The sequence below is a fragment of the Crotalus tigris genome, unplaced genomic scaffold (genome assembly GCF_016545835.1).
Source record: "Crotalus tigris isolate CLP2741 ecotype Arizona unplaced genomic scaffold, ASM1654583v1 scf7180000024297.1652928, whole genome shotgun sequence".
NCBI classification, from domain to species: Eukaryota; Metazoa; Chordata; class Lepidosauria; order Squamata; family Viperidae; genus Crotalus; species Crotalus tigris.
In genome coordinates, this window is record NW_024100470.1 from 558,693 (window position 1) to 581,106 (window position 22,414).

The 22,414-nt window shown below is 35.0% G+C and overlaps 1 protein-coding gene across 1 annotated transcript; it reads right to left on the reverse strand.

Moving 5' to 3' along the window:
- Positions 1 to 5,197: 5,197 nt before the first annotated feature.
- On the reverse strand, positions 5,198 to 22,003 carry LOC120299448 (vomeronasal type-2 receptor 26-like). Its single transcript, XM_039324302.1, has 6 exons — positions 21,831 to 22,003; positions 20,193 to 20,481; positions 19,038 to 19,895; positions 17,535 to 17,762; positions 13,260 to 13,386; positions 5,198 to 6,093 (listed from the first exon to the last, which is right to left on the reverse strand). Exons 1-6 carry the CDS (start codon positions 22,001 to 22,003, stop codon positions 5,198 to 5,200), a joined length of 2,571 nt encoding a protein of 856 aa, XP_039180236.1.
- Between the last annotated feature and the right edge of the window lie 411 nt (positions 22,004 to 22,414).

Consider the following 22,414-nt stretch of genomic DNA (forward strand, 5'->3'; position numbering starts at 1 on the left):
GATTACGCTCGCGCCAATAGTCTCTCAATTCCCAATTTTCTTTCAATTCAAAAAAGGCTTTAGGTAGTTTAGCCTGTTTGAAAAAAATAGAAGAACCTTTTTTGTCCTTTTGTGTATCTAAAACACCATTCCAGTCTCCCATTAATATCACGGACCTATAGTCCAACAGAGTTATTTTCTGATGTAACAACTTATAAAATTGTTCCTGTTGCTGGTTTGGTGCATACAATCCCACAATAAGTATTTTCTTACCATATAAACCAAGTTCAACCATAACATATCTTCCTTGGGGATCTGATTCTACCAAACAAGCTGGTAAATTTTGCTTAACATAAATTACCACACCCCCTTTTTTCCCAGGGGCAGGAGATATAAAATGAGATCCCAAACGAAGGTTAGCTAAGTATTTTTGATCTTTAAGTAAAATATGAGTTTCCTGCAAACAAATAATGTCATTGTTGTGTTGCTTTAAATAATGAAAAATTTTCTTCCTCTTCTGGGGAATGTTTAAACCGTTAACATTCCAGGTCAGGAACTTTGCCATCTCCCTCAACCAGGAGCCTGGAGAAGATTCCCTCAAGATCTGCTACTGAAGAATGTGTTGCAGAACTTTTGGGTCTTGCTCCTCCCACCGGCATTGAAACAATCTGATGAGCAGATTCTTTAGCTTCTTTCTTCTGTTGCTCCTTTTCCTTACATTTATATGCTGCACGGGTCATTCTCTGTTCTTTAACCTCTGCTTGACGCATCCATTCCACCTGCCCAACAGCCATCAAGCCTGATCCCTCAGACTGCTGTTCCTCCTCTTTATCACTCAAGGCTTTCTGAATAGATGAAGATGAGCCTGCACCCAGGACCGTATTATAAAATTCTTTAGCTTCAGCAACTGTGTTAAGTCTATAACGTGTCCCCGCATGGCTCAAAACAATACCCATCGGAACCTTCCATCTAAATGAAATCAATCGTGCTTTGAGTTCATTTGCTAAAAAAGCAAAATCTTTTCTGCTTCTTAAGATTTTAGATGGGATTTCCTTTAAAATAATAATATCTTGAGCAGCAATCTGGAATCTTTTGTTATAAAAAGCTTGTAAAATCTGATTACGCAGAGACTTCTTAGCAAAATAGATCACCACATCTCTAGGCAAATTCTTCTGTTTCGCAATCCAAGAATTAACTCTGTAGATTTTTTCCACTTCTCCACGTAATTCATCTTTGTCTATATTCAGAACAACAGCCAAATCATTAATCACCATTTCCATCAGATCTTGATTCTTATTTTCTTTGAGGCCTCTGATTCTCAAAGCATGTTCCATCTGTCTGTACTGAAACATAAGGATATCATCTTGTGAAGTTTCCACTTTTTTTTTCCATATCTTGAAATTTATAATCCAAAAATTCTACTTTTTCTTCAACTTCTTCCACTCTGGAGTCCAGCTTCACAACCACAGAAGCCAATCCAGATAAAGCTGAGACTATGTCTTCCCTCAAAATAGTATTATTCTGTACAAAAAGCTCCTTCATTTCCTTCTTCAATTCTTCCTTAGTTTCAGATTTGCTCTGTTCCAGAAGTTGCTTCACTTCCTCCCTAAATTGAGACACAGCATTTCCCATTATATCCTTTAAATCTTGTGCAGATGTGCCTGATGGGGGAGGAGAAGGTGGAGATATAGCCTTGGGTTGTTGCACCGGTGGTGTTACTTTAAGTTGTTGTTGAACAGTTGCAGTAACAGGAGAAGAAATCACCTTAGAAACTATAGAAGCTGGTTGTCTCTTTGAAGCCATTTTAAACTATCTTTCTTTCTTCTTAAAAAAGGGAAAAAAAGTACTTAAATCCTTACAAATAAAAAGACCAGGAAAAATACAATAAAAGTAAAAACTCCCAAGGCAGTTTAAAAGAAGAAAAAAGACTTAAGAAAAAAAACAATATTAAGCATACAGTTCAATCAGTCCGTCTTTTCTTTCCAGAGATAGGAAAAAAAACTTTCAAAACGCCATTTTACTTTCACTCTCACTTTCCGCCCAAAGAAAAGAAAGTGAAAAAAAAAATCAGCTTATACTAAAAAGAAAAAATTAAAGAAAATAAATCTCTAACTCTAAGTAAAATCCTTTAAACAGTTCTGTCCGCTTTAAAAGTCACTCACCAAGCAGCTTTGAGTGCGGAGATGGTAGCGGCGTTTTGCTTTGCTTCCGAAGAAGCAAAGACAGCTGAGAGGCGGAGAAGGCAATGAACTCTGAGGGAGCACTCTTTCTACCCCCCTAAAAAAAATCCAGGGAAGGTTAAGAGGTTCTACCTCTATTCATGTAGTCTCTACCCCTTCCCTTCGCCCGGGAAGGGGATTTTGAACCGCGAGCCAGCTGATGAGCGCTGTGCTCCGCGGATCTGACACCGTCTCAGAAGGACGGCTACAAAGTAGCCGCCATCATCGCCGCTTTAACCACCGGAAGTCGAAAACAAGAATTATTGTATCAGTTCTGAACTTACAAAAATTTAATTTTCTAATATACTAACAGTCAAAATTGAATTGTCTACATTTTGCTGGTTTTTAAGAAGGCCATTAAATCATGGCTTCTCCTGAGGAATGTTGAAGTGAAATGGCTAAGAGAAGAAGACCCTTTGTGTCATGGTTCAGATAGACAGAGATGAATAAAGCAGAATTCCGAGGCTTGTAACTTCCTCAAAGAACATGTTTATTGGTTACAAAGTATTGGCATGGTAAAAGTGAAAAGAAATCTGAATTTCCCACTAAAAATTACCTAGTTACAAAGTATAATGTCACACCCTCAAAATATATAATTTACTACATTTTCCAATAGAAATGTTTGTCGGGCTTTCTAACACAATGCCCTGTCTCTAGCCCTGGGAGTAAGATATGACCTTGGTTTCCATAGGACAGAATATGTTAGACTGGTGAAGAACCTGTGAAACCCACCTCCCTCCTTTCTATGTGGCAACCTAGAACAAGATAGAGAAAGATGGCTGCAGCTAGGTTCATTGTAGAGTTGACACCTTGTGTTATAAGCTCCCATTCCTCTTTATTTATAGTTGAGGTCATCTTTGAGCACCAGGTTGATTGCATTTCTAATGTAGTTATATTTTGCTACTTGCCTTATTTTTACTGTGAGACAACTTTATAATTGGGCTATATATATAAGGAGAGTCAAACGGAGATCAGTCAGAGTTGTATTCTTCAACATTTTTTTATTGCAAAGTACAATGTCTACTCTTTTTAGTTATCCCGAACAATTATTCTAACTCCTGTACATTTTTAACAACTTGGTAACTAGCACAAACTGCCAATTTACCAATCACTATGTCCACTATTGGTATTTTAGAATGCCACGTCAAGGATTATGTGATGGCTCATTACCATTTTAATCTCTATACACAAGAAGATATGTGTCAAGTGCAAAGTAGGAAAGTATATTTTTTTTTGACAACCAACTCAAAGATGTGATTCAGATTGGCATACTATATATTGATGAAATATTTCAACCCAGTTAAACATAAGTTATTATATCCTTGTTGTATCATAGCATTCAGTCCTATCTTAATCTTTAGGGATATTCACTCCCTTACTCCCTCACTCATTCATTCATTCATTCATGAGCTTTTCCTGTGTCCTTGGTTCCCTAGATATTTTTCCAATAATAATTACCAGTCTCCTTTTAGGAGTATTTAGCCTAGCAAATACTCTGCTGTTGAAACAAAGCTTAATTGATCAACCTCTATAAACTACTGAGATCTTTGGGAATTGCAGTGGATTTACATGCATTACATTTAAGCATGATATGTAGTTCACCAATCAGATGTTTTCTCCAACTCACCCAGTAGAAGAATAATGAAAAGTTGTCAAATTTTATTTCCAAAGCCATGTCCCCAATTTCTGTAACTTCAGTGAAACTTCTTATAATTTCAAAATCTGAGATGTTTGTACCTCAGTATTAGTTCCCTTTAGTAGCAATTGTTCTCAATAAAATCAGAATTACTGTTACTTCATAGAATTTTATAATCCTTTCCTGGTTATAGTTAGATTGGTGGGCATGCTCCAGATTTAATCTCAGTAGAACAGAATTAGATGTCATCCAAGGCTGGCTAATAGTGACATTGTAATCAAACAAGCCACCAGTGTTGGGACAGTAGTCATCATAAATAAGGATACTTTGCCAAGGAAGCTGAGGAGCAGTTCTCCAACACAATCTTCTTCAAACACCTCTCCAAGGTTCCCAGAACAACATACCTATTAGGCTTTCATTAGTAAAGGAGGAGAAGAACACATAGTCCCTTGTTTCTGGCCTAGCACCTTACCTGGTAAACCAAGGTGCTCTCAAACTTTCAGAATTGTGAAAAGGGATGTTAATTTGGATTCTCCTGTACCTTAAAAAAATGATTAGAGGGAATAATGGGAGATCTTTAAGGGGAAAATAAGACACTCATGTTATTCCTTAGCATTTTTTAAGCAGCATATCAAATCACACAAAATGTTGACAAACCTTTGGCTTCACCTGTACCAGGCATGCTTTAATTTCAAAAGTGATGTAAAATAAGCATTTTCTTTCTTTTTAGCAGGGATGTTGTGAAGTTCATGGGATGCAGGATTTAAACCCATTCATTTTTACCTTAATGCACATTATATCAGCAAAATAATTTTAATACAACAGAATAAAAGAATAACAGAGTGGGAAGAGACTTTGGAGATCTTTAATCCAATTCCCCTGCTCATATCTACACCATTTCAGACGAATGGTTGCCCAATCTCTTCTTAAAATCGCCAGTGTTGCAGCACTCACAACTTCTGAAGGCAAGTCATTCCACTGATTAATAGTTCTAACTGTCAAAAAATGTATCCTTAGTTCTAGGTTGTTTCTGTCCTTGATTAGTTTCCATCCATTGTTTCTTCTCCTGCCTTCTAGTACTTTTGAAAATAAGTTGACTAACTCTTATTTGTGGCAGCCCTTGGATATTGGTAGTCACCCCTAATCTTATTTTCATTAAACTAGATATACTCAATTCCTGCAACTGTTCTTAATACGTTTTAGCCTCCAGTCCCCTAATCATCTTTTTTGCTCTTCTCTGTATTCTTTCTGGAAGCCTTTTTTATTATTGCAACCAAAACCATACCTTCTTCTTGATTAGTTATTGCCTACTCTACTGTTTAGGACACAAATCTTCATTTAAGGAGTACTGTTAAAATCAGTTTCACTTTTTCATTAATTGGTCCTTCTTATTCAGATTAGGTCTCAAAATAATGATATAGCATTTGGGGAAAAATATGCAGAGCAGTAATCCACCTGCTGAAGACAAAATGGAGAAGATCTCCACTGCCACCATGTATTTTCCCTTGGTACTCAAATAGGTGGGAACAAATGACACCCAAACACTGCAAAAAACCAACATGCTGAAGGTGATAAATTTGGCTTCATTAAAGCTGTCAGGCAAATTCCTAGCTAGGAAGGCCACAGTGAAACTGACAGTAGTCAAGAATCCCAAAAAAGCAAGCACAGTATAAAACATTGTGGTTGAACCTTCATTACATTGCAGGACAATTTCTTCAGCCATGGAGTGCATGTCAGAATCTGGGAAGGGAGGAGAAATTGTGAGCCATACCACACAAATGCACAATTGTGTCAGGGAGCAAGACAGGACAATAGAGGTAGCCAGCCCTTTCCCCACCCATTTCCTCATTTTGGAGTCAGGCCTGGTGGCCATGAAAGCAAGGACCACTATAATTGTTTTCCCCAATATGCAAGAAAGAGCTACAGAGAAGCTGATACCAAAAGCAGTTTGTCGCAAGAGACATTTGATTTGAGCAGGTTGCCCAATGAAGAGCAAGCTGCAAAAGAAAGAAAGGAGGAGAGCAATGAGAAGGCTATAAGTGAGATTCCTGTTATTGGCTCTAACAATAGGTGTGTCCTGATATTTAATGAAGATCCACAACACCACAGCTGAGATGACTGAGAAGAAGACTGCAATCATTGCCAAAGAAATCCCCAAAGGTTCTTGATACGTTAAATAAATTATACTTTTTTGAAGGCATTTATTCTTATTCTTGTTTGGATATTGATCCTCTGGACATGGAAAACAGCCATCTGAGTCTAAAAAAGAGACCATTCATAGAAACATTATTGTTTTGAAGCATCTTAATTTCATTTTCAATATGATCTGATTTTACAGTATTCTGTAGACTTACTGAGCTCTTAATTTGATTATTGATTATTAAATCACTTTATATGGTGCTGTCCTTGAAGACCATTTCAAATCTATAACTGGTCTGCAATGCAATGGCCCATGTAGTGGATCACTTAGATCCACTACTCCTGCATGGGGTATACTTGCTCCTAGTGGCTTACCATACCCAATTCAAGTTCTTGATCATCACCATTAAATCCTTGGATGTCACTGGGCTAAGTTATAGGCGGGAATATCTCTCTTCATTGATATCTGTCTTTAGATCTTTTGTGTTAAATGTTGTCAACTGGGAATTTGAAGTTGTATCTGGTCTGTGGTGTCCAGACATTTCCAATATTCTTCCATCTGAATTATGAGATTTCTCTATCCTTTCATCCTCTAGCAGGTTGGGAAGATCTTGCTATTCACCTAAAGTGTTAAGGTATGATGGGGATTGACTCAGGAAGCTGATTTGTTTGATTTGTTAAAGTTATTATTTGTATTTTTAATGTTTGTGGTAAGCAACTAGATTTATTATACCAGATAAGCAAGGTTATAAATTCCAGAATCAATCAATCAATCAATCAATCAATCAATCATTTGAGTAGAATAGGAAGTAAAAACAACTAAAAACCATGGGAAAAAATTGCCAATGGAAAATTACTTTTATTTCCAAACAGTAAGGACAATGGTTTCTGGAAAAAGATGTTAGTAATTTTTCAAGGAAAGATAAGAAGGGATAATTCAAATCTGAGGATTCTACTGATACTCCAAATTAGAATGAACTAATTGGTTTTATCACCAAATAGCTCACTGAACTATGAAAAAAAAACCCCAATACAAATGTTTATTGTTTCACGTCAATATGACGCAAAGCTCAGGATTCTCAATCACCATAATATTTATCAAAAATTCGGACTTCCGGTGGTTAAAGCGGTGGAGATGGCGGCTACTTTGTAGCCGTCCTCCTGAGAAGGTGTCAGATCCGCGGAGCACAGCGTTTACCAGCTGGCCCGCGGCTCGCAATCCCCTTCCCGGGCGAAGGGAAGGGGTAGAGATCGCATGAATAGAGGTAGAACCTCTTAACTCTCCCTGGATTTTTATTTTTAGGGGGGTAGAAAGAGGGTTCCCTCGGAGTTCATTGCCTTCTCCGCCTCTCAGCTGTCTTTGTTTCTTCGGAAACAAAGCGAGACGCCGCTACCATCTCCGTACTTAAAGAAACCGTGAGTAATCTTAAACCGGACAGAACTGTTTAAAGGATTTTATTTATAGTTTAGCTTTATTTTATTTTTTTTTAGTTTATTTAGTTTATTTAGTATCTGCTGATTTTTTTTTATTTTTTTGAGCTTTCTCTTTTTTTTCGGGCGGAAAAGTGAGAGTGAAAGTAAAATGGCGTTTTGAAAGTTTTTTTTCCTTTAAAAGACGGATCGGCTGAATTGTTGTTTAATACTGCTTTTTTTTTACTTTTTTTACTTTTTTATTCTTGGGGACTTTTAGATTGATCTTATTTTATTTTATTTTATCTTATTTTTAATTTTTTTTTGGATTACTTATTTTTATCGGTATTTTTAAGAAGAAAGGAAGATAAATTAAAATGGCTTCAAAACGACAACCAGCTACTGCAGCTTCTAAAGTAACTTCTTCTCCTGCTACTTCTACTGTGCAACAACAACTTAAAATAATACCCTCAGTGCAGCAACCTAAATCCACTCCACCTTCACCTCCCCCATCTGGCACATCAGCACAAGACATTAAAGAAATAATGGTAAGTGCTGTCTCACAGTTTAGGGAGGAAATGAAACAACTTTTGGACCAGAATAAATCTGAAACTAAGGAGGAAATGAAGAAAGAGATGAAGGAGCTTTTAGAACAGAATAATGCTATTTTGAGGGATGATATACTTCTAGCTCTATCTGGAATGGCCTCAGTGGTTGTGAAGCTGGACTCCAGAGTAGAGGAAATTGAAGAAACAGTTGAACTTTTGGATTATAAATTTCAAGATATGGAGAAAAAAGTGGAGACTTCACAAGATGATATTCTTATGTTCCAGTATAGACAGATGGAATATGCTTTGAGAATAAGGGGTCTGAAAGAAGATAAAACTCAAGATTTGATGGAAATGGTGATTAATGACTTGGCTGTTATTTTGAATATTGATAAAGAAGAGTTACGTGGGGATGTGGAAAGAATTTATAGAGTTAATTCTTGGATTGCAAAACAGAGGAATTTGCCTAGAGATGTGGTGATATATTTTGCTAAGAAGTCTTTGCGAAATCAGATTCTACAAACTTTTTATAATAAAAGATTTCAGATTGCTGCCCAAGATATTATTATTTTAAAGGAAATTCCACCTAAAATTTTAAGAAGCAGAAAAGATTTTGCTTTTTTAGTAAATGAACTTAAAGCAAGACAAATGCCATTTAGATGGGAGATTCCGATGGGCATTGTTTTGAGCCATGCGGGGACACGTTATAGACTTAATACAGTTGCTAAAGCTAAGGAATTTTATAAAACGGTCCTGGGAGCAGGCTCTCCTTTGCCCATGATGCATAAAGTCTTGAGTGACAAAGAGATGGAACAGAAATCTGAAGGTACAGGGATGATGACTGCTGGACAGGTGGTATGGATGTCTCAACCAGAGGTTAAAGAACAGAGAATGACCCGTGCAGCACATAAACGTAAAGAAAAAGAACAACAGAAAAAAGAAAAAGAAAAAGAAATTGAAGAATCTACTCAGCAAATTGCTTCAGTGCCGGTGGGAGGAGCAAGACCCAAAAGCTCTGCTACATATTCATCAGCAGCAGAATTTGAGCGGATCTTCTCCAGGCTGAAGGCCAAGGGAGATGGCAAAGCTCCTGTCTTGGAATGTTAATGGATTAAACATTCCTCAAAAGAGAAAAAAAATTTACCACTATTTGAAACAACATAACAATGATATTATTTGCTTGCAAGAAACTCATATTACAGCTAAAGATCAAAAATATTTAAATAATCCTCGCTTGGGATCTCATTTTGTATCTCCCGCCCCTGGGAAGAAAGGGGGTGTGGTAATCTATGTTAAACAGAATCTATCCGCTACCTTGTTAGAATCAGATCCTTACGGAAGATATGTTATGCTTGAACTTGGTTTATATGGCAAGAAAATTCTTATTGTGGGGTTGTATGCACCAAACCAGCAACAGGAGCAATTTTATAGGTTACTACATCAGAAAATAACTTTGTTGGACTATAGATCTGTGATTTTAATGGGAGACTGGAATGGTGTCTTAGATATACAAATGGACAAAAAAGGCTCTTCTACCTTTTTTAAACAGGCTAAATTACCTAAAGCCTTTTTTGATATGAAAGAAGATTGGGAATTGAGAGACTATTGGCGTGAACGTAATCAAGAAGAAAAGGATTTTACGTTTTTCTCAGATAGACACCAATCTTTCTCAAGAATTGATTTCTTTTTGATCACAACAGATTTATACAACAGGGTGAAGAATGTAAAAATTTTTCCTAGGACATTGTCCGATCATAGTCCAGTTTGGATGGAACTGTTTGTAGAGAAGGAAGATAGGAGATCCTGGAGGGTGAATGAGAATTTATTTAAACAAGAAAAAAATGTTCATAAATTAAAGGAATGTTTAAAGGAATATTTTACTTTAAATATGAACAAGGGAACATCAATGTCAATGGTCTGGGATGCAAGTAAAGCTTTTATGCGTGGTATTTTGATAAAAATGAATAATTTGCATAGACAGAAACAGACTCAGAAACGGAAAGACTTGGAAGAGGAGATTAAATTAAAAGAGAAACTTTTAATTTCAAATCCCTTAGATGAAAAGGTTAAAGGAGCTTTAAAATTGTTAAAAACACAATTTAACATGCTGATGGCTGATCAAGCTGCAACTAATTTGCTATTTATGAAACAAAATACATTTTGTAATGCTAATAAACCAGGGAGATGGTTGGCTTATCAGTTAAGAAAAAAACAGAAACAGAGGAATATAGATAAAATAAATTATAATGGTAAATTGGTTTATCAGAAAGAATTGATTAAGAAATCTTTTTTAGAATACTATCAAAAATTATATAAGGGTACTAATATTCAAATTACAGATATAAATAATTATTTAGGCAAAGTTAACTTTCCTAAATTAACAGAAGATCAGGAAAAAAAGATTAATGGTTTAATTACTAAGGAAGAAATTGTTACAGCTATTAAACAATTGAAATTGGGCAAAGCGCCGGGTACGGATGGGTTGACATCTATTTATTATAAAGCTTTAGTAGAAGAGATGACTCAACCGTTGTGTGAACTGTTTAATAATTTATTACAGGGGTTAGAGATCCCTCCATCCTGGCGTAATGCATTTATATCATTGATTCCAAAAGATAGTCAAGATCTCACTTTGCCTAAAAATTATAGGCCTATATCTCTTTTAAATGTGGATTATAAAATTTTTGCAAAAATTTTAGCTAACAGGCTTATGGGGATCTTGCAGCAGTTTATACATAGGGATCAATCGGGTTTTATAACTGGAAGGTATATGAAGAATAACGTTAGACAAATTATTAATTTATTAGAGTATTTAGAAAAGAATAACCAAGTCTCTGCAGGCCTGATATTTTTGGATGCTGAAAAAGCCTTTGATCAAGTGAATTGGCAGTTTATGCTGTGTTTAATCAAGGAGATGAATTTTGGACAAAATATATTACAAGTATTATCCAATATATATCAAAAACAGACTGCTCAAATTATTGTAAATGGGGGTTTGTCAGAGGCTTTTGTAATAGAAAAAGGAACAAGACAGGGATGCCCGTTGTCTCCGTTATTGTTTGTTTTAACACTGGAAATTTTGTTGATTAAAATTCGGGAGTCTCAAGAAATAAAAGGAATAGAAATTAATAAAAAAGAATATAAATTAAGAGCCTTTGCAGATGACTTGGTTGTTACTTTGTCTCAACCTGTTTCTTCGGTGGTGAAATTATTACAATTGATTCAACAATATGGACGTGTTTCTGGCTTTAAAATTAATAATAATAAGACCAAAATATTAGCTAAAAATATGACTAATGGTGATAAACAGGCTCTAGTTAACTTAACAGACTTTGAAATTGTTGATAAGGTAAAATATTTGGGGGTTACATTATCTGCTTCTAATGTAAAATTGTATAAAAATAATTATGAAAAGCTGTGGATGGAGGTACAGAAGGATTTAAAAAACTGGAATAATTTACAGTTATCCCTTATGGGCAGAATTGCAGTTATTAAAATGAATGTCCTGCCAAAGTTTATTTTTTTGTTTCAAATGTTACCTATCTTAAAGAACGAACGTAATTTAGATGAATGGCAAAAAGGTATTAATAAATTTGTTTGGGCAGGGAAAAAACCAAGGGTGAAACTTAAAATAATGCAAGATTTTCGTGAGAGAGGTGGACTCAAGGTACCAAATATGAAATTGTATTATGATGCTGTAGTATTGACATTGATTAGCGACTGGGTGAATTTAACAAATACAGAAATACTTCATTTGGAAGGCTGGGACCTATTTTTTGGATGGCATGCCTATTTAATATTTAATAAAAAAGTGGATTGGGTTTTTAAGTCTCATATTATAAGAAACTCTTTGCTAAGAGTGTGGAGAAAGTATTATAAAAGTGACTTCAAAATACCATTATGGGCTATACCTCGGCATGCCATAGAAGGTATAAGGAAAGGGGTAAATATGGACAAGGTCTCTTACGTACAGTTATTAAGATGGGATGGCCAAGACTGGCAGTTAAAATCTTTGGAAGAATTAACACATGAAAACTTAACTTATTCATGGTTCCAATATAGACAAATAGTGGATAGATGGAAGATGGATTGTAAAATGGGCTGGCTTAGAGAAGATGAAATTTTTTTAAAACAAGTAAGAGATCAAAGGCCAACCCATATTAAGAGAGTTTATGGGGTTTTAGTGGAATTAGATTCAGAACTTGAACTAGTTAAAGATTGTATGATTAAATGGGCACAGAATATTGGTGAAACGATTTCAATGGATACTTGGGAACTTATTTGGATAAGAAATGTTAAATTCACACAAGCGCAAAATTTAAGAGAGAATTTTTATAAGATGTTTTATAGATGGCACCTTGACCCAAAGAAAATGTCCATTATGTACCCTAATCTACAGCCGAAATGCTGGAGATGTGGATATTTGGATGCTACCTATTACCATATTTGGTGGACGTGTAAGCATATAAAAGCTTTTTGGATTAAGATATGGTGGAATATTCAAAGAATTTTTAAAAGGAGGGTAAAATTTACTCCGCAATTATTTTTACTAGGTATTGTTATTGACTGTGATGCTAAGGAGGTTATATTGATGTTAAATTTGATTACAGCCGCTAGGTTGTTAATAGGACAATATTGGAAGAAGGAATCTTTGCCTACTTTACAAGAATGGTTTCATAAAGTTTCGTATTTGGCAGAAATGGCAAAGATTTCGGCTTTCTTAAAGGAGCAATCTCAAGAAAAATTTTTTGCGGTATGGGAAAAATGGATAAATTTTATACAACATAATTTGGATATGGAAAAATATTATTTAGCCTTTTTATAATTTGTAATGATTGTTTTTTCTTTCTTTCTTTCTTCTTTTTCTTTTTTATATATATACATTTTTTATGTATTATTATTCATATATTTTTTTTTTTATATATATATATGCTTTATTCTTCGTCTACTTTCTTCTTTCTTCTTTCTCTCTCTCTCTTCTCTTTTTATTTTTATTTTTTTTTTCTTTTTTAGTATATATTATTCATTTTAAAGTTTATGTTATGTATATTATTATTATATATATTATTACTGTGATTTTTATTATTATTATTAATTATTTTATAAATTGCAAATGTTATTTTTAAAATATTTGTTAAATAATCCTATATTCAGTTCTGGGAAGTCGGGGGGGGGTGGGGTGGTTGGGGAGGGGGGGGTGGATTTTTATTTGTAAAACTTTTGAAAAATTTCAATAAAAAAAAAAATATTTATCAAAAATTCAATCCCTGTTTAAATTTATTATATCATTAATTCATTTAATATATATATATACATTCCTTTGCTTACCTAATTGGTCAGCTATCTTCCCTTCTGGGCATGGCTTACAGTCATAGCAGCAGGATAATTTTCCTTCCACTTTTATCTTGCTATGGCCAAGAGGACACTCCTTGTTACAAATGGAAAGAGGTAATGTCTATTCAGAAATAAAATCAGAATATCCACACAGTTAATTTTTTTTTTTGGGGGGGGGAATTGTTCTATTCATCAGTTGTACATACACAAACTCTTCATAAAAACAACTTAAGAAGCTTGGGAAATTTTGAAAAAATGAGATAATAAAAGCACAGTCTAGCATAATACCAACAAAGAGGAAAAACAACAGCTCTCAAAAGAAACCAGCATGGGTGCATAAAGAACTCTCTGACAAATTGAAAGATAAAAAGGACAAGTATAGAAAGTGGAAAGAGGGGAACATAACTAAGTCAGAATATCAGCAAATAGCCCGAGCCTGCAAAGATGAAGTGAGGAAAGCCAAGGCTCAAAATGAACTAAGGCTTGCGACCAAAGTCAAAAATAACAAAAAAAGCTTCTTTCAACATGTAAAAAACAAGAAAAAAGTGAAGGAAATGATTGGTCCATTAGTGGGTGGAAGTGGCAAGAAGGTGACAAGCAACAGGGAGAAAGCAGAACTATTTAACTCATTTTTTGCATCTGTCTTTACACAAAGGGAAAAAACAGACCAACCTATCAAAAATAATGCCATAAAAAACAAAATAGAAACACAAGTTAAGATAGTTAAGAAAATGGTAAGTGAGCACCTGTCCAGCCGAGATGAGTTCAAATCGCCAGGACCAGATGGATTACATCCCAAGGTTCTCAAAGAACTGGCAGATGTGATATCGGAACCACTGAACTATATTTTTCAAAGATCCTGGAACACAGGGGAACTACCAGAGGACTGGAAAAGAGCTAATGTAGTTCCCATCCTCAAAAAAGGAAAAAAAAATGGATCCAGGAAATTACAGACTTATCAGCCTGACCTCAATACCTGGGAAGATTCTGGAAAAGATAATCAAACAACGAATCAACAAAAGCCGAGAGGCAAACAAAGTGATTACTAAAAGCCAACATGGGTTTGTCAAAAATAGATCATGCCAGACAAATCTTATTGCATTCTTTGACCAAGTGACAAAATTAGTGCATCAGAGGAATGCTGTGGACATAATTTACTTGGACTTCAGTAAGGCATTTGATAAGGTAGATCACAACCTACTACTTGATAAGATAGAAAAATGTGGGGTAGACAGAATGACCACCAGATGGATTCGTAGCTGGCTGATCGGCCGTACTCAGCGAGTGGTCCTCAATGGAACTGCATCTATATGGAGGGAAGTGTGTAGTGGGGTGCCCCAGGGCTCTGTTCTGGGCCCAATGCTCTTCAACATCTTCATCAATGATTTGGACGAAGGGATAGATGGGGAACTCATCAAATTTGCAGACGACACCAAGCTGGCAGGAATAGCCAACACTCCAGAAGACAGGCTTAAGATACAGAAGAATCTGGACAGACTTGAACACTGGGCACTAACTAACAAAATGAATTTCAATGGTGAAAAAAGCAAGGTTCTACATCTAGGCTAGAAAAACCAAATGCACAAGTACAGCATAGGTGGCACCATGTTCAATAGTAGTAACTGTGAGAGGGACCTCGGAGTCCTAGAAGACAATCACCTAAATATGAGCCAGCAGTGTGCTTCAGCTGCCAAAAAGGCCAACACAGTGCTAGGCTGCATTAACAGATAGAATCAAGATCACATGAAGTATTAATACCACTCTACAATGCCTTGGTAAGGCCACACTTGGAATACTGCATCCAGTTTTGGTCACCACGATGTAAAAAAGATGTTGAGACTCTACTAGAGTACAGAGAAGAGCAACAAAGATGATTAGGGGACTGGAGGCTAAAACATATAAGGAAAGGTTGCTGGAATTGGGTATGTCTAGTTTAACGAATAGAAGGACAAGGGGGGACATGATAGCAGTATTCCAATATCTCAGGAGCTGCCAGAAAGAAGAGGGAATCAAGCTATTTTCCAAAGCACCTGAAGGCAAGACAAGAAGCAACGGGTGGAAACTAATCAAGGGGAGAAGCAACCTAGAACTAAGGAGAAACTTCCTTAGTGAGAACAATTAATCAGTGGAACAACCTGCCTCCAGAAGCAGTAAATGCTCCAACACTGGAAGTTTTTAAGAAGAGACTGGTCAGCCATTTGTCCAAAATGGTGTAGGGTTTCCTGCCTGAGCAGGGGGTTGGACTAGATGACCTCCAAGGTCCCTTCCAACTTTACTATTATTATTATATATTTGATCCAAACATTAGTGTTGCATTTTCCAGTTTTCTTCCTGGTGTAAATTCACTACTGAATCTTCAACTGCTTCTTACCTATTACATTAATCCATTGATTATTCCCAATAATTGTATTCTAAAGATCAGTTTGGGCAATATACACAGAAGCTGATGTGGAAAAGTCTTTAAATCTGGATCCCTCACGGTATTCGCTCCTCAAGGTCCTGTTTTTTTGGTTCATGTCAAATCAAATCAAATATCTGTATTACAGTTTTTGACCCGGGTTTACAGTAAAAAGAGTACTGTGAAAAGGGTAAATAAATACTTTAACAGAGCAAAAATATTTGGCCACCTTACATGTGAGTGTGGAGTTACCATCTCACAAAAAGTAATAAACATAAATAAAATTCATCTAAGTAAAATTCTGCCTTACAAATGTAGAAACAGATAAGAAAGATTATTTTTCATCATATTCCTTTCCTCACTGATTAGTTTATAATTTATTTTTAGGGAAAAGAAATGCATGCATCCTCCTCTTCTTTAATGAATTTTATAGGTAGCGTGTAATCTTATTTGGAATGCTGCTGCATTATGATTAGATAATTAAATAATATAGAGATTAGATTAGACTAGATTAGATTAAATTAGATTGGATATAGTTTGAAATGGCATAGGGTTTCCTCCATGAGCAGGGGGTTGGACTAGAAGGCCTCCAAGGTCCCTTTCAACTCTATTATTATTATTATTATTATTATTATTATTAATAATAATAATATTAATATTAGTATTAATATTATGAGAGACAGAAACCTCAGCATAAATTCTTTGTTTTTGAATGATATATCAGAATATGTTTCGATACATACATTCAATATATTGAATTTGATTTTATATATCTGTACATATATTTATGGTTTTATTTTAATGTTAAAAATAAATAAATATTTGAAATATATTTCAAAAACAAAATTTCTGCAGGCTGTTTCAATGATTTGAAGAAAGCCATTTAAATTCTTGATTGTATGCAGCAAAATTACTGGACTTGGAATCTCATAATTAGTTAGATAGCTAGATAGACAGATAAAGTCTCCATGAAAATTTTGGTATTTTTAAGGGGTTTTTTTGTAAACATTTTATTAAACATTTTAAATGGAAAATAGAAACTAACAAAGTAATAAAGAATAAAAAGAACAAGGGAAAAATGAAAGAGGGAAAAATGAAAGTGCAAAAAAAATTGATAAAAAATAGAAAGAAGCTCCCAATTTATTTTTTTTAGCACTACAAGTATTATTACAAAGTTATCTCTTACACTAGGATTCTCCATTTTTTCTAATAATTGAAACTACAATCAAAATTGGATTTTGTCTTCTTTCACGCAAAATGGTTTCAGGGGTTTCCAGTAAGTTAAAACTGTAGATATTCTGTTTTCTCTAATCAAAGCATTTAACTTAACCATCTCTGGAAGTTCCAACTCCTTCACCAACCACAGGAGGTGATTAAAAAGTTAATTGAAAAGTATTGTAACCATCATAAATATGGGTCAGGTTCAGAGTCAGAACATCGAATTTTGTAGCTAGAACAGTAAAGGCCAGAATGCAGTTGTAGTTGATGAGTTAATTAGAGAGCACTGATTCATATTTCTACACTATGATTGGTTCACACACACACACACACACACACACTTTGTTAATTTTTAGAACTTCATCTGGACAGCTGCTATGCAATTCCTTGACAAGTTGCCAAACATCTGAATTTTGATCGCATGACCATGGGGATGCTGCAGTGGTTGATGATGTGAAAAATAGTCACAAACCACTTTTTTTCAGAGTCATTGCAATTACGAACTGTCATTGAATGAACTGTTGTAAGTCAAGGACTATCTGTGATCAATAGCATATGAATTGCTAAATATTTGCTTACTGTTGCTGTAGTTGTGGTTATTTAATCATTTACTTTGATGGATCAGTGGCTAATAAGGGAAAAAAGATACTCACATGGTTAAATATGAGAGGCCAAATGGCTTCCTTGGAAGAAATGGAGAGGAGCTTGTCTGGGGGAGCTGTGGGATTGATCTTCCCAATTTTGACTTTCAGAAAGGATGTGTTTGGAAATGTGACCCAATTAAAAATATCAAATCCAGTTTCTAGTTCTCCATTGGGGCCAAAAGAAACCTGTTCTCCAGCACTGTTGTTAAAGGAGACTTCTTGCAAAAAATGGTGCAGCTAAATGAAGAATGGAAAAAAAAGACACAGAAAGTTATTGCAAAACTTTGAAGAAGATGGGAAAATCTCTATTTGTTTCTTTCAGTTTGGTCTAGGCTTAATGAAAAGTAAGCTGTTCAAATCTGCTTTGGTCTACACCAATTTCAATCTGGTAAAGAAATATATTTTTATCAAACACATTTTCTACTCTCTGGTGAAAACTGTCAGATAAGAAATCAACAAAGTGAGAGATCTGAGAGATCACTTTGCTTTGATTAACCGTTTCAGAAATTATGAATTCAGTGTTCTGCCATATAGTGTAGGCAAGATAGAGGACTGCCTGGTGGCCTAGTGATAAAGATTCTTGCGTCCCATTTGAAAGGTTAAGAGTTCAATTCTAGGTAGTGACAGATGTTTCTCAATCAGCGTGCAAAGAGAAAATATCTGTTGCAAACATTGTGTGGTTTCAAAAAAGGCATCATGACCAGTAAACATTCAGCTCCATTCAGTTGCCCTGACTCTATTCCAAATTCAGGGATTACAGGATCTTAAAATGGCACTTAGTATAGGCAAGATAGAATTCTCTGAGATAGGAAATTCTACGAGAATATAGCTTTTAATTCCTGTTACTTTTGTAAAAAAATAATAAACTTGAATACATTGACAACTTTGCTGATGAACTGAAATAATACTATTCTTATTTTCACAGATTTCTTGTCATTTTTATAATTATTATTATTCCCTTTGAATTTTAATGTCTACGGAGATTATCATTCATCCAAGTTGTGGTTGTCCCAAAAATGCTTTTTCAAAAGACAACTGGACTTTCTTTGCTTTTCTTTGAAAATGTTTCACTTCTCATTCAAGAAACTTTCTCAGTTTTGAAGTGAAGCAACACACCTTCAAGAAAAAACAAAGGAAGTCCAGTTGCCTTTTGAAAAAGCACTTTGGGGAATCTTTGAACCTTAGTGAATCCAAAATCAATCTGATGAGGATGCTATTCAAGGAAGCTTTTGAGTTTTTACATTTGAAATTGTCAAATATAATGGATTGAATAAGATCCCGTACATACCATTTTAAACATAAAATGAATTTTTTATGTCACATATTTCTATGTGTCTAGATCTAAGCCTTATATTTTCATATATTAATTTTCATTTTCTTTCATATGAAAATATCAAGTATTTCCATACAGCTTTCAAAGCATCCCAACAGTTAAAACAACACAACAAAGCACAACACAAAACTATGCTGGTACGTGATGATTTCCCCAAATTTTGTATTAGCCAACATTACCTGCCAGGGTGATTGGAGGAAGAGCCTCCATCTCCTCTCATCCATTTTTCGACCCCTTTTATGTTTGGCAGAGCGCAAGGCCTTCAGAGCATGTGCCACAGCATAGACTGCATTGTATATACTATAACTATGTCCACCTATGGTGGTCTCAAATACAGAATTTGAAAGAGTCTCCAGCTTCTCTTCCCCAGTGCAGATCTTTTCAGCATTCCCATCTGTAATATCACTGAAGAATGAGCATTCAAATGCATCTTTAAAGAAATCCCTAATAAAACCATCATCTTTTTCTAGGTTTGGATTTCTCTTCTGCATAAATTGTTGAAATCCAGTCAGCTTCTTTGAGTGAATTGCAAAGGAAAGAGCACCATGGAGAAAATCAATGGGCAACTGTCTTTGCATCCGAATGGAGGTGAATTCCATCTGGGCTGTCATGATCCAAACTTTGGACTTTCTCTCCTTTGGAATATCATCAAAATTGGAAAGATAGATCATTAGTCTCAAAGGCACTATGCCTGTAATTTCAGCACTTACGATGACTGCAATGACTGTACTCTCCATGATCACTCTGAATATTTTATCTGCATTTTCTATCAACTCAGCAGCTTCATTACCATACATCATTTGGGGAAGACATTCTATAAAGTCAAAGCAGATTCCTCTCTCTGAAAATATGGAAAATCTCTTTTGAACGAACTTTTCTCTTTCTTCATCATACAGAGAAATGAACCCAACCCAGGTCCATCCAAAATGTAATAATAAGTGCAGTAATCCTTTAAATTGGTGATCTTCATCTGGGAACATCGATTTGACAAATATTGCTGTTTCAGTATTCATCAGTGGAGCTGATCCATAAGTGAGCTAAATGGAGAAAGTCAGAAGAACAAAGGAATAAAGGGTATCTTCCAAAATAAAGAAAATAAAAACAAAAACAAATCATATATGTTGGTTTAATCCAATCTCTTGGTTTGAGAGGGATACAAAAATAGGGTGCTTAAAATTAGTTTACGTGACTCTGCCATTTTGCTCATGAGGTAAAAAGGGACAGCCTTATGATTTACTCATAGTTTTGCTCAAATATTTCTTTTCAATGAGCAAATTTTTGAATAGAATAAATAGTTGGTGAACATCTCATATTGATCCAAATTTATATCTCACCTGGGGAAATTTGTAGTTGCATAGAATGATTGCCATGTTGACACAGGTGTTAATACGGGCTCCTCCAATGACTGCTACTGTGTTGGTCAGGTCATTGCATTTGTAGTTGGGTATAAATGTATCTTTTGTAGATAGAAATTCCATTGCCAAATGATAAGTTGTAATTTCCTCATGGTTGTCAGTAGCAATGTGAAAACCAAGGCTAACATTAGGTAAAAGCCCATTTTCATTGATCTCCTTTACAGCAAATGCCAGAGCCAAAGTGTGCTGGTAATTATGAGTGATGAACCTTCAGGGAAAATTATAAGCCATGTTAATATATTTCTGTTTCAGAATTGAACAGCTATTTTAATTTGTACATTATACAAAGCGATATAAATTAGTGCTGATTGTTTGTTCTGGACATCTGGCATTTGGTCACTATCAAATAATAGCCCTAGATTGTATCAATCAGGAAGCACTACCTAGTTTTGGCTACTTAACATTGAATTAAGGCTAGCATTTAGTCAGACCCCATTTGAAATATTGTGTACAGTTTTGGTGACCTAAGTTAAAAAAAAGATATTGATAAGATTCAGCTAGTCCAAAAAAGGGCAATAAAAATGGTGCACTTTTTGAGGGACAAAATATATCAGGAAATATTAGAGGAACTGAATATATTCAGCCTAGAGGAAAGAAGAAAAGGAAGGACATGACTGAAATCTTTAACTATATTCCAAGTGTGAATAAGGTTCTAGAAGGCATTATTCTCAATATGAATTAAAACATAAAAGCATGAGGGCCTAATATCATACTGACAGAAGAGAAGCTCAAAACTTCTTGTTAGAAAGTATTAAGTTTACAAAAAGAGTAGTAGTACCTCAAAACCAACTTTCAGAGGAAGCATAGTGGGGATAAACAGATGTTCATCATTAGAAAAAAAAATCTGCTATTAGTTTTCTATGTTTCTATCTGATTTCACTATTCTCTATATCTTATCTGTATTTTCTAAAGAAAGGAAGCCAGATCCTTCTTTCATTCTAGGCCTGTAATAACCTAAATTATGTGCTAAGCATTTCCTGTTTAATATATGGATGAAATAATAATAAAAAACCTCCTCAAGATTAACTAGAGAGCTTCTGCAATATTTAGATTAGTCCAAAGAAAGATAATATTTGTAACTCTGGGTTGAAATAAGGAATCCTTGGTGCTCTCTGAGCTTGCTAGTTTTCTTCAGATATTACATTACCCTAACTAGGTAACATTGTCAGCACTGGTGATGTTAGCCTAATGAATCCTCTGAAAGAAAACAATCACGCTCAGAGAGCACCAAGGACCCCTCGGATTAGTCCAACTTGTTACTTTCCACAAGGGACTTTGTTGAAGGAAGGAAGTTTCTTGAGGAGAATGAAATTCATATACATTATGGTTAAAACTAGTAATATTCATCTCAATTTCAAGATCAGTATTAGAAAAGATTAAGCATTTGTGCAGTCTAGAATTAAAAATGACCAAATATGGTCACTGGAATTGGTCAAACCTATTGATGAGCAAACAATATATTTAAGCATAAAAGTGAAAGGAAATATAGCTTTTAGTGGCAATAAGGGGAAAGAGGAGGTGTGAACTGAGGATGAAGAGAAGTAGAAGGATACTTACAGGTATTGATCAAGGACTTCAAAAGAAGGAAGGCTTTCAAAAGTGATCTCATTTGTAAGAAAGAGAACCTGATAAATAATAGCAGCAATGATTAAATCTCCAGACTGATAGTATTTATGGACAAAGGGAAGAGGACTACTAAGTTTGCAGGTGCAGGGTGGAGAAATGCACATCACACTTGGGGAAAAAAGTAAAACCAATGTTCTGAATATAACCAATTTGATATAATATATAATCATTGTAGACATCAAACAGTAGCTCCTATGTTACCAGTCAACTGAAAAACTAACTATTCCTTAATATTATCTAAGGTTATGATAATGAATTTTATCTAAAGTTAAGAAAATAAAGAGTCACAGATGAAATACAAGTCCTTCTATTCCTCCTTACATGCACTTCTGTTTTTCAAAGCAGATATTAATAGGATGCAATGTTTTAATCCGTGGTCATAGTTTTTTACAGTGTCTGCTGGAATTCCCTTAAGATTTTTAGAAGTAGGGACAATAACTATCCTTAGATCATAATCAGTAATCAGTTCCCCATTCTTTGCAGCAGTAGTTTGAAAAATATCAGAATGAAACATG

Coding starts and splice junctions, on each gene's coding strand:
- LOC120299448 (XM_039324302.1), bottom strand. CDS start 22,003: ATGTGCATTTCTCCACCCTGCACCTGCAAACTTAGTAGTCCTCTTCCC. Junction 17,763..19,037: donor TCCTCCAATCACCCTGGCAG/GTAATGTTGGCT, acceptor TTCTTCATTTAG/CTGCACCATTTTTTGCAAGA. Junction 13,387..17,534: donor GGCCTCTCATATTTAACCAT/GTGAGTATCTTT, acceptor ATTTCTGAATAG/ACATTACCTCTTTCCATTTG.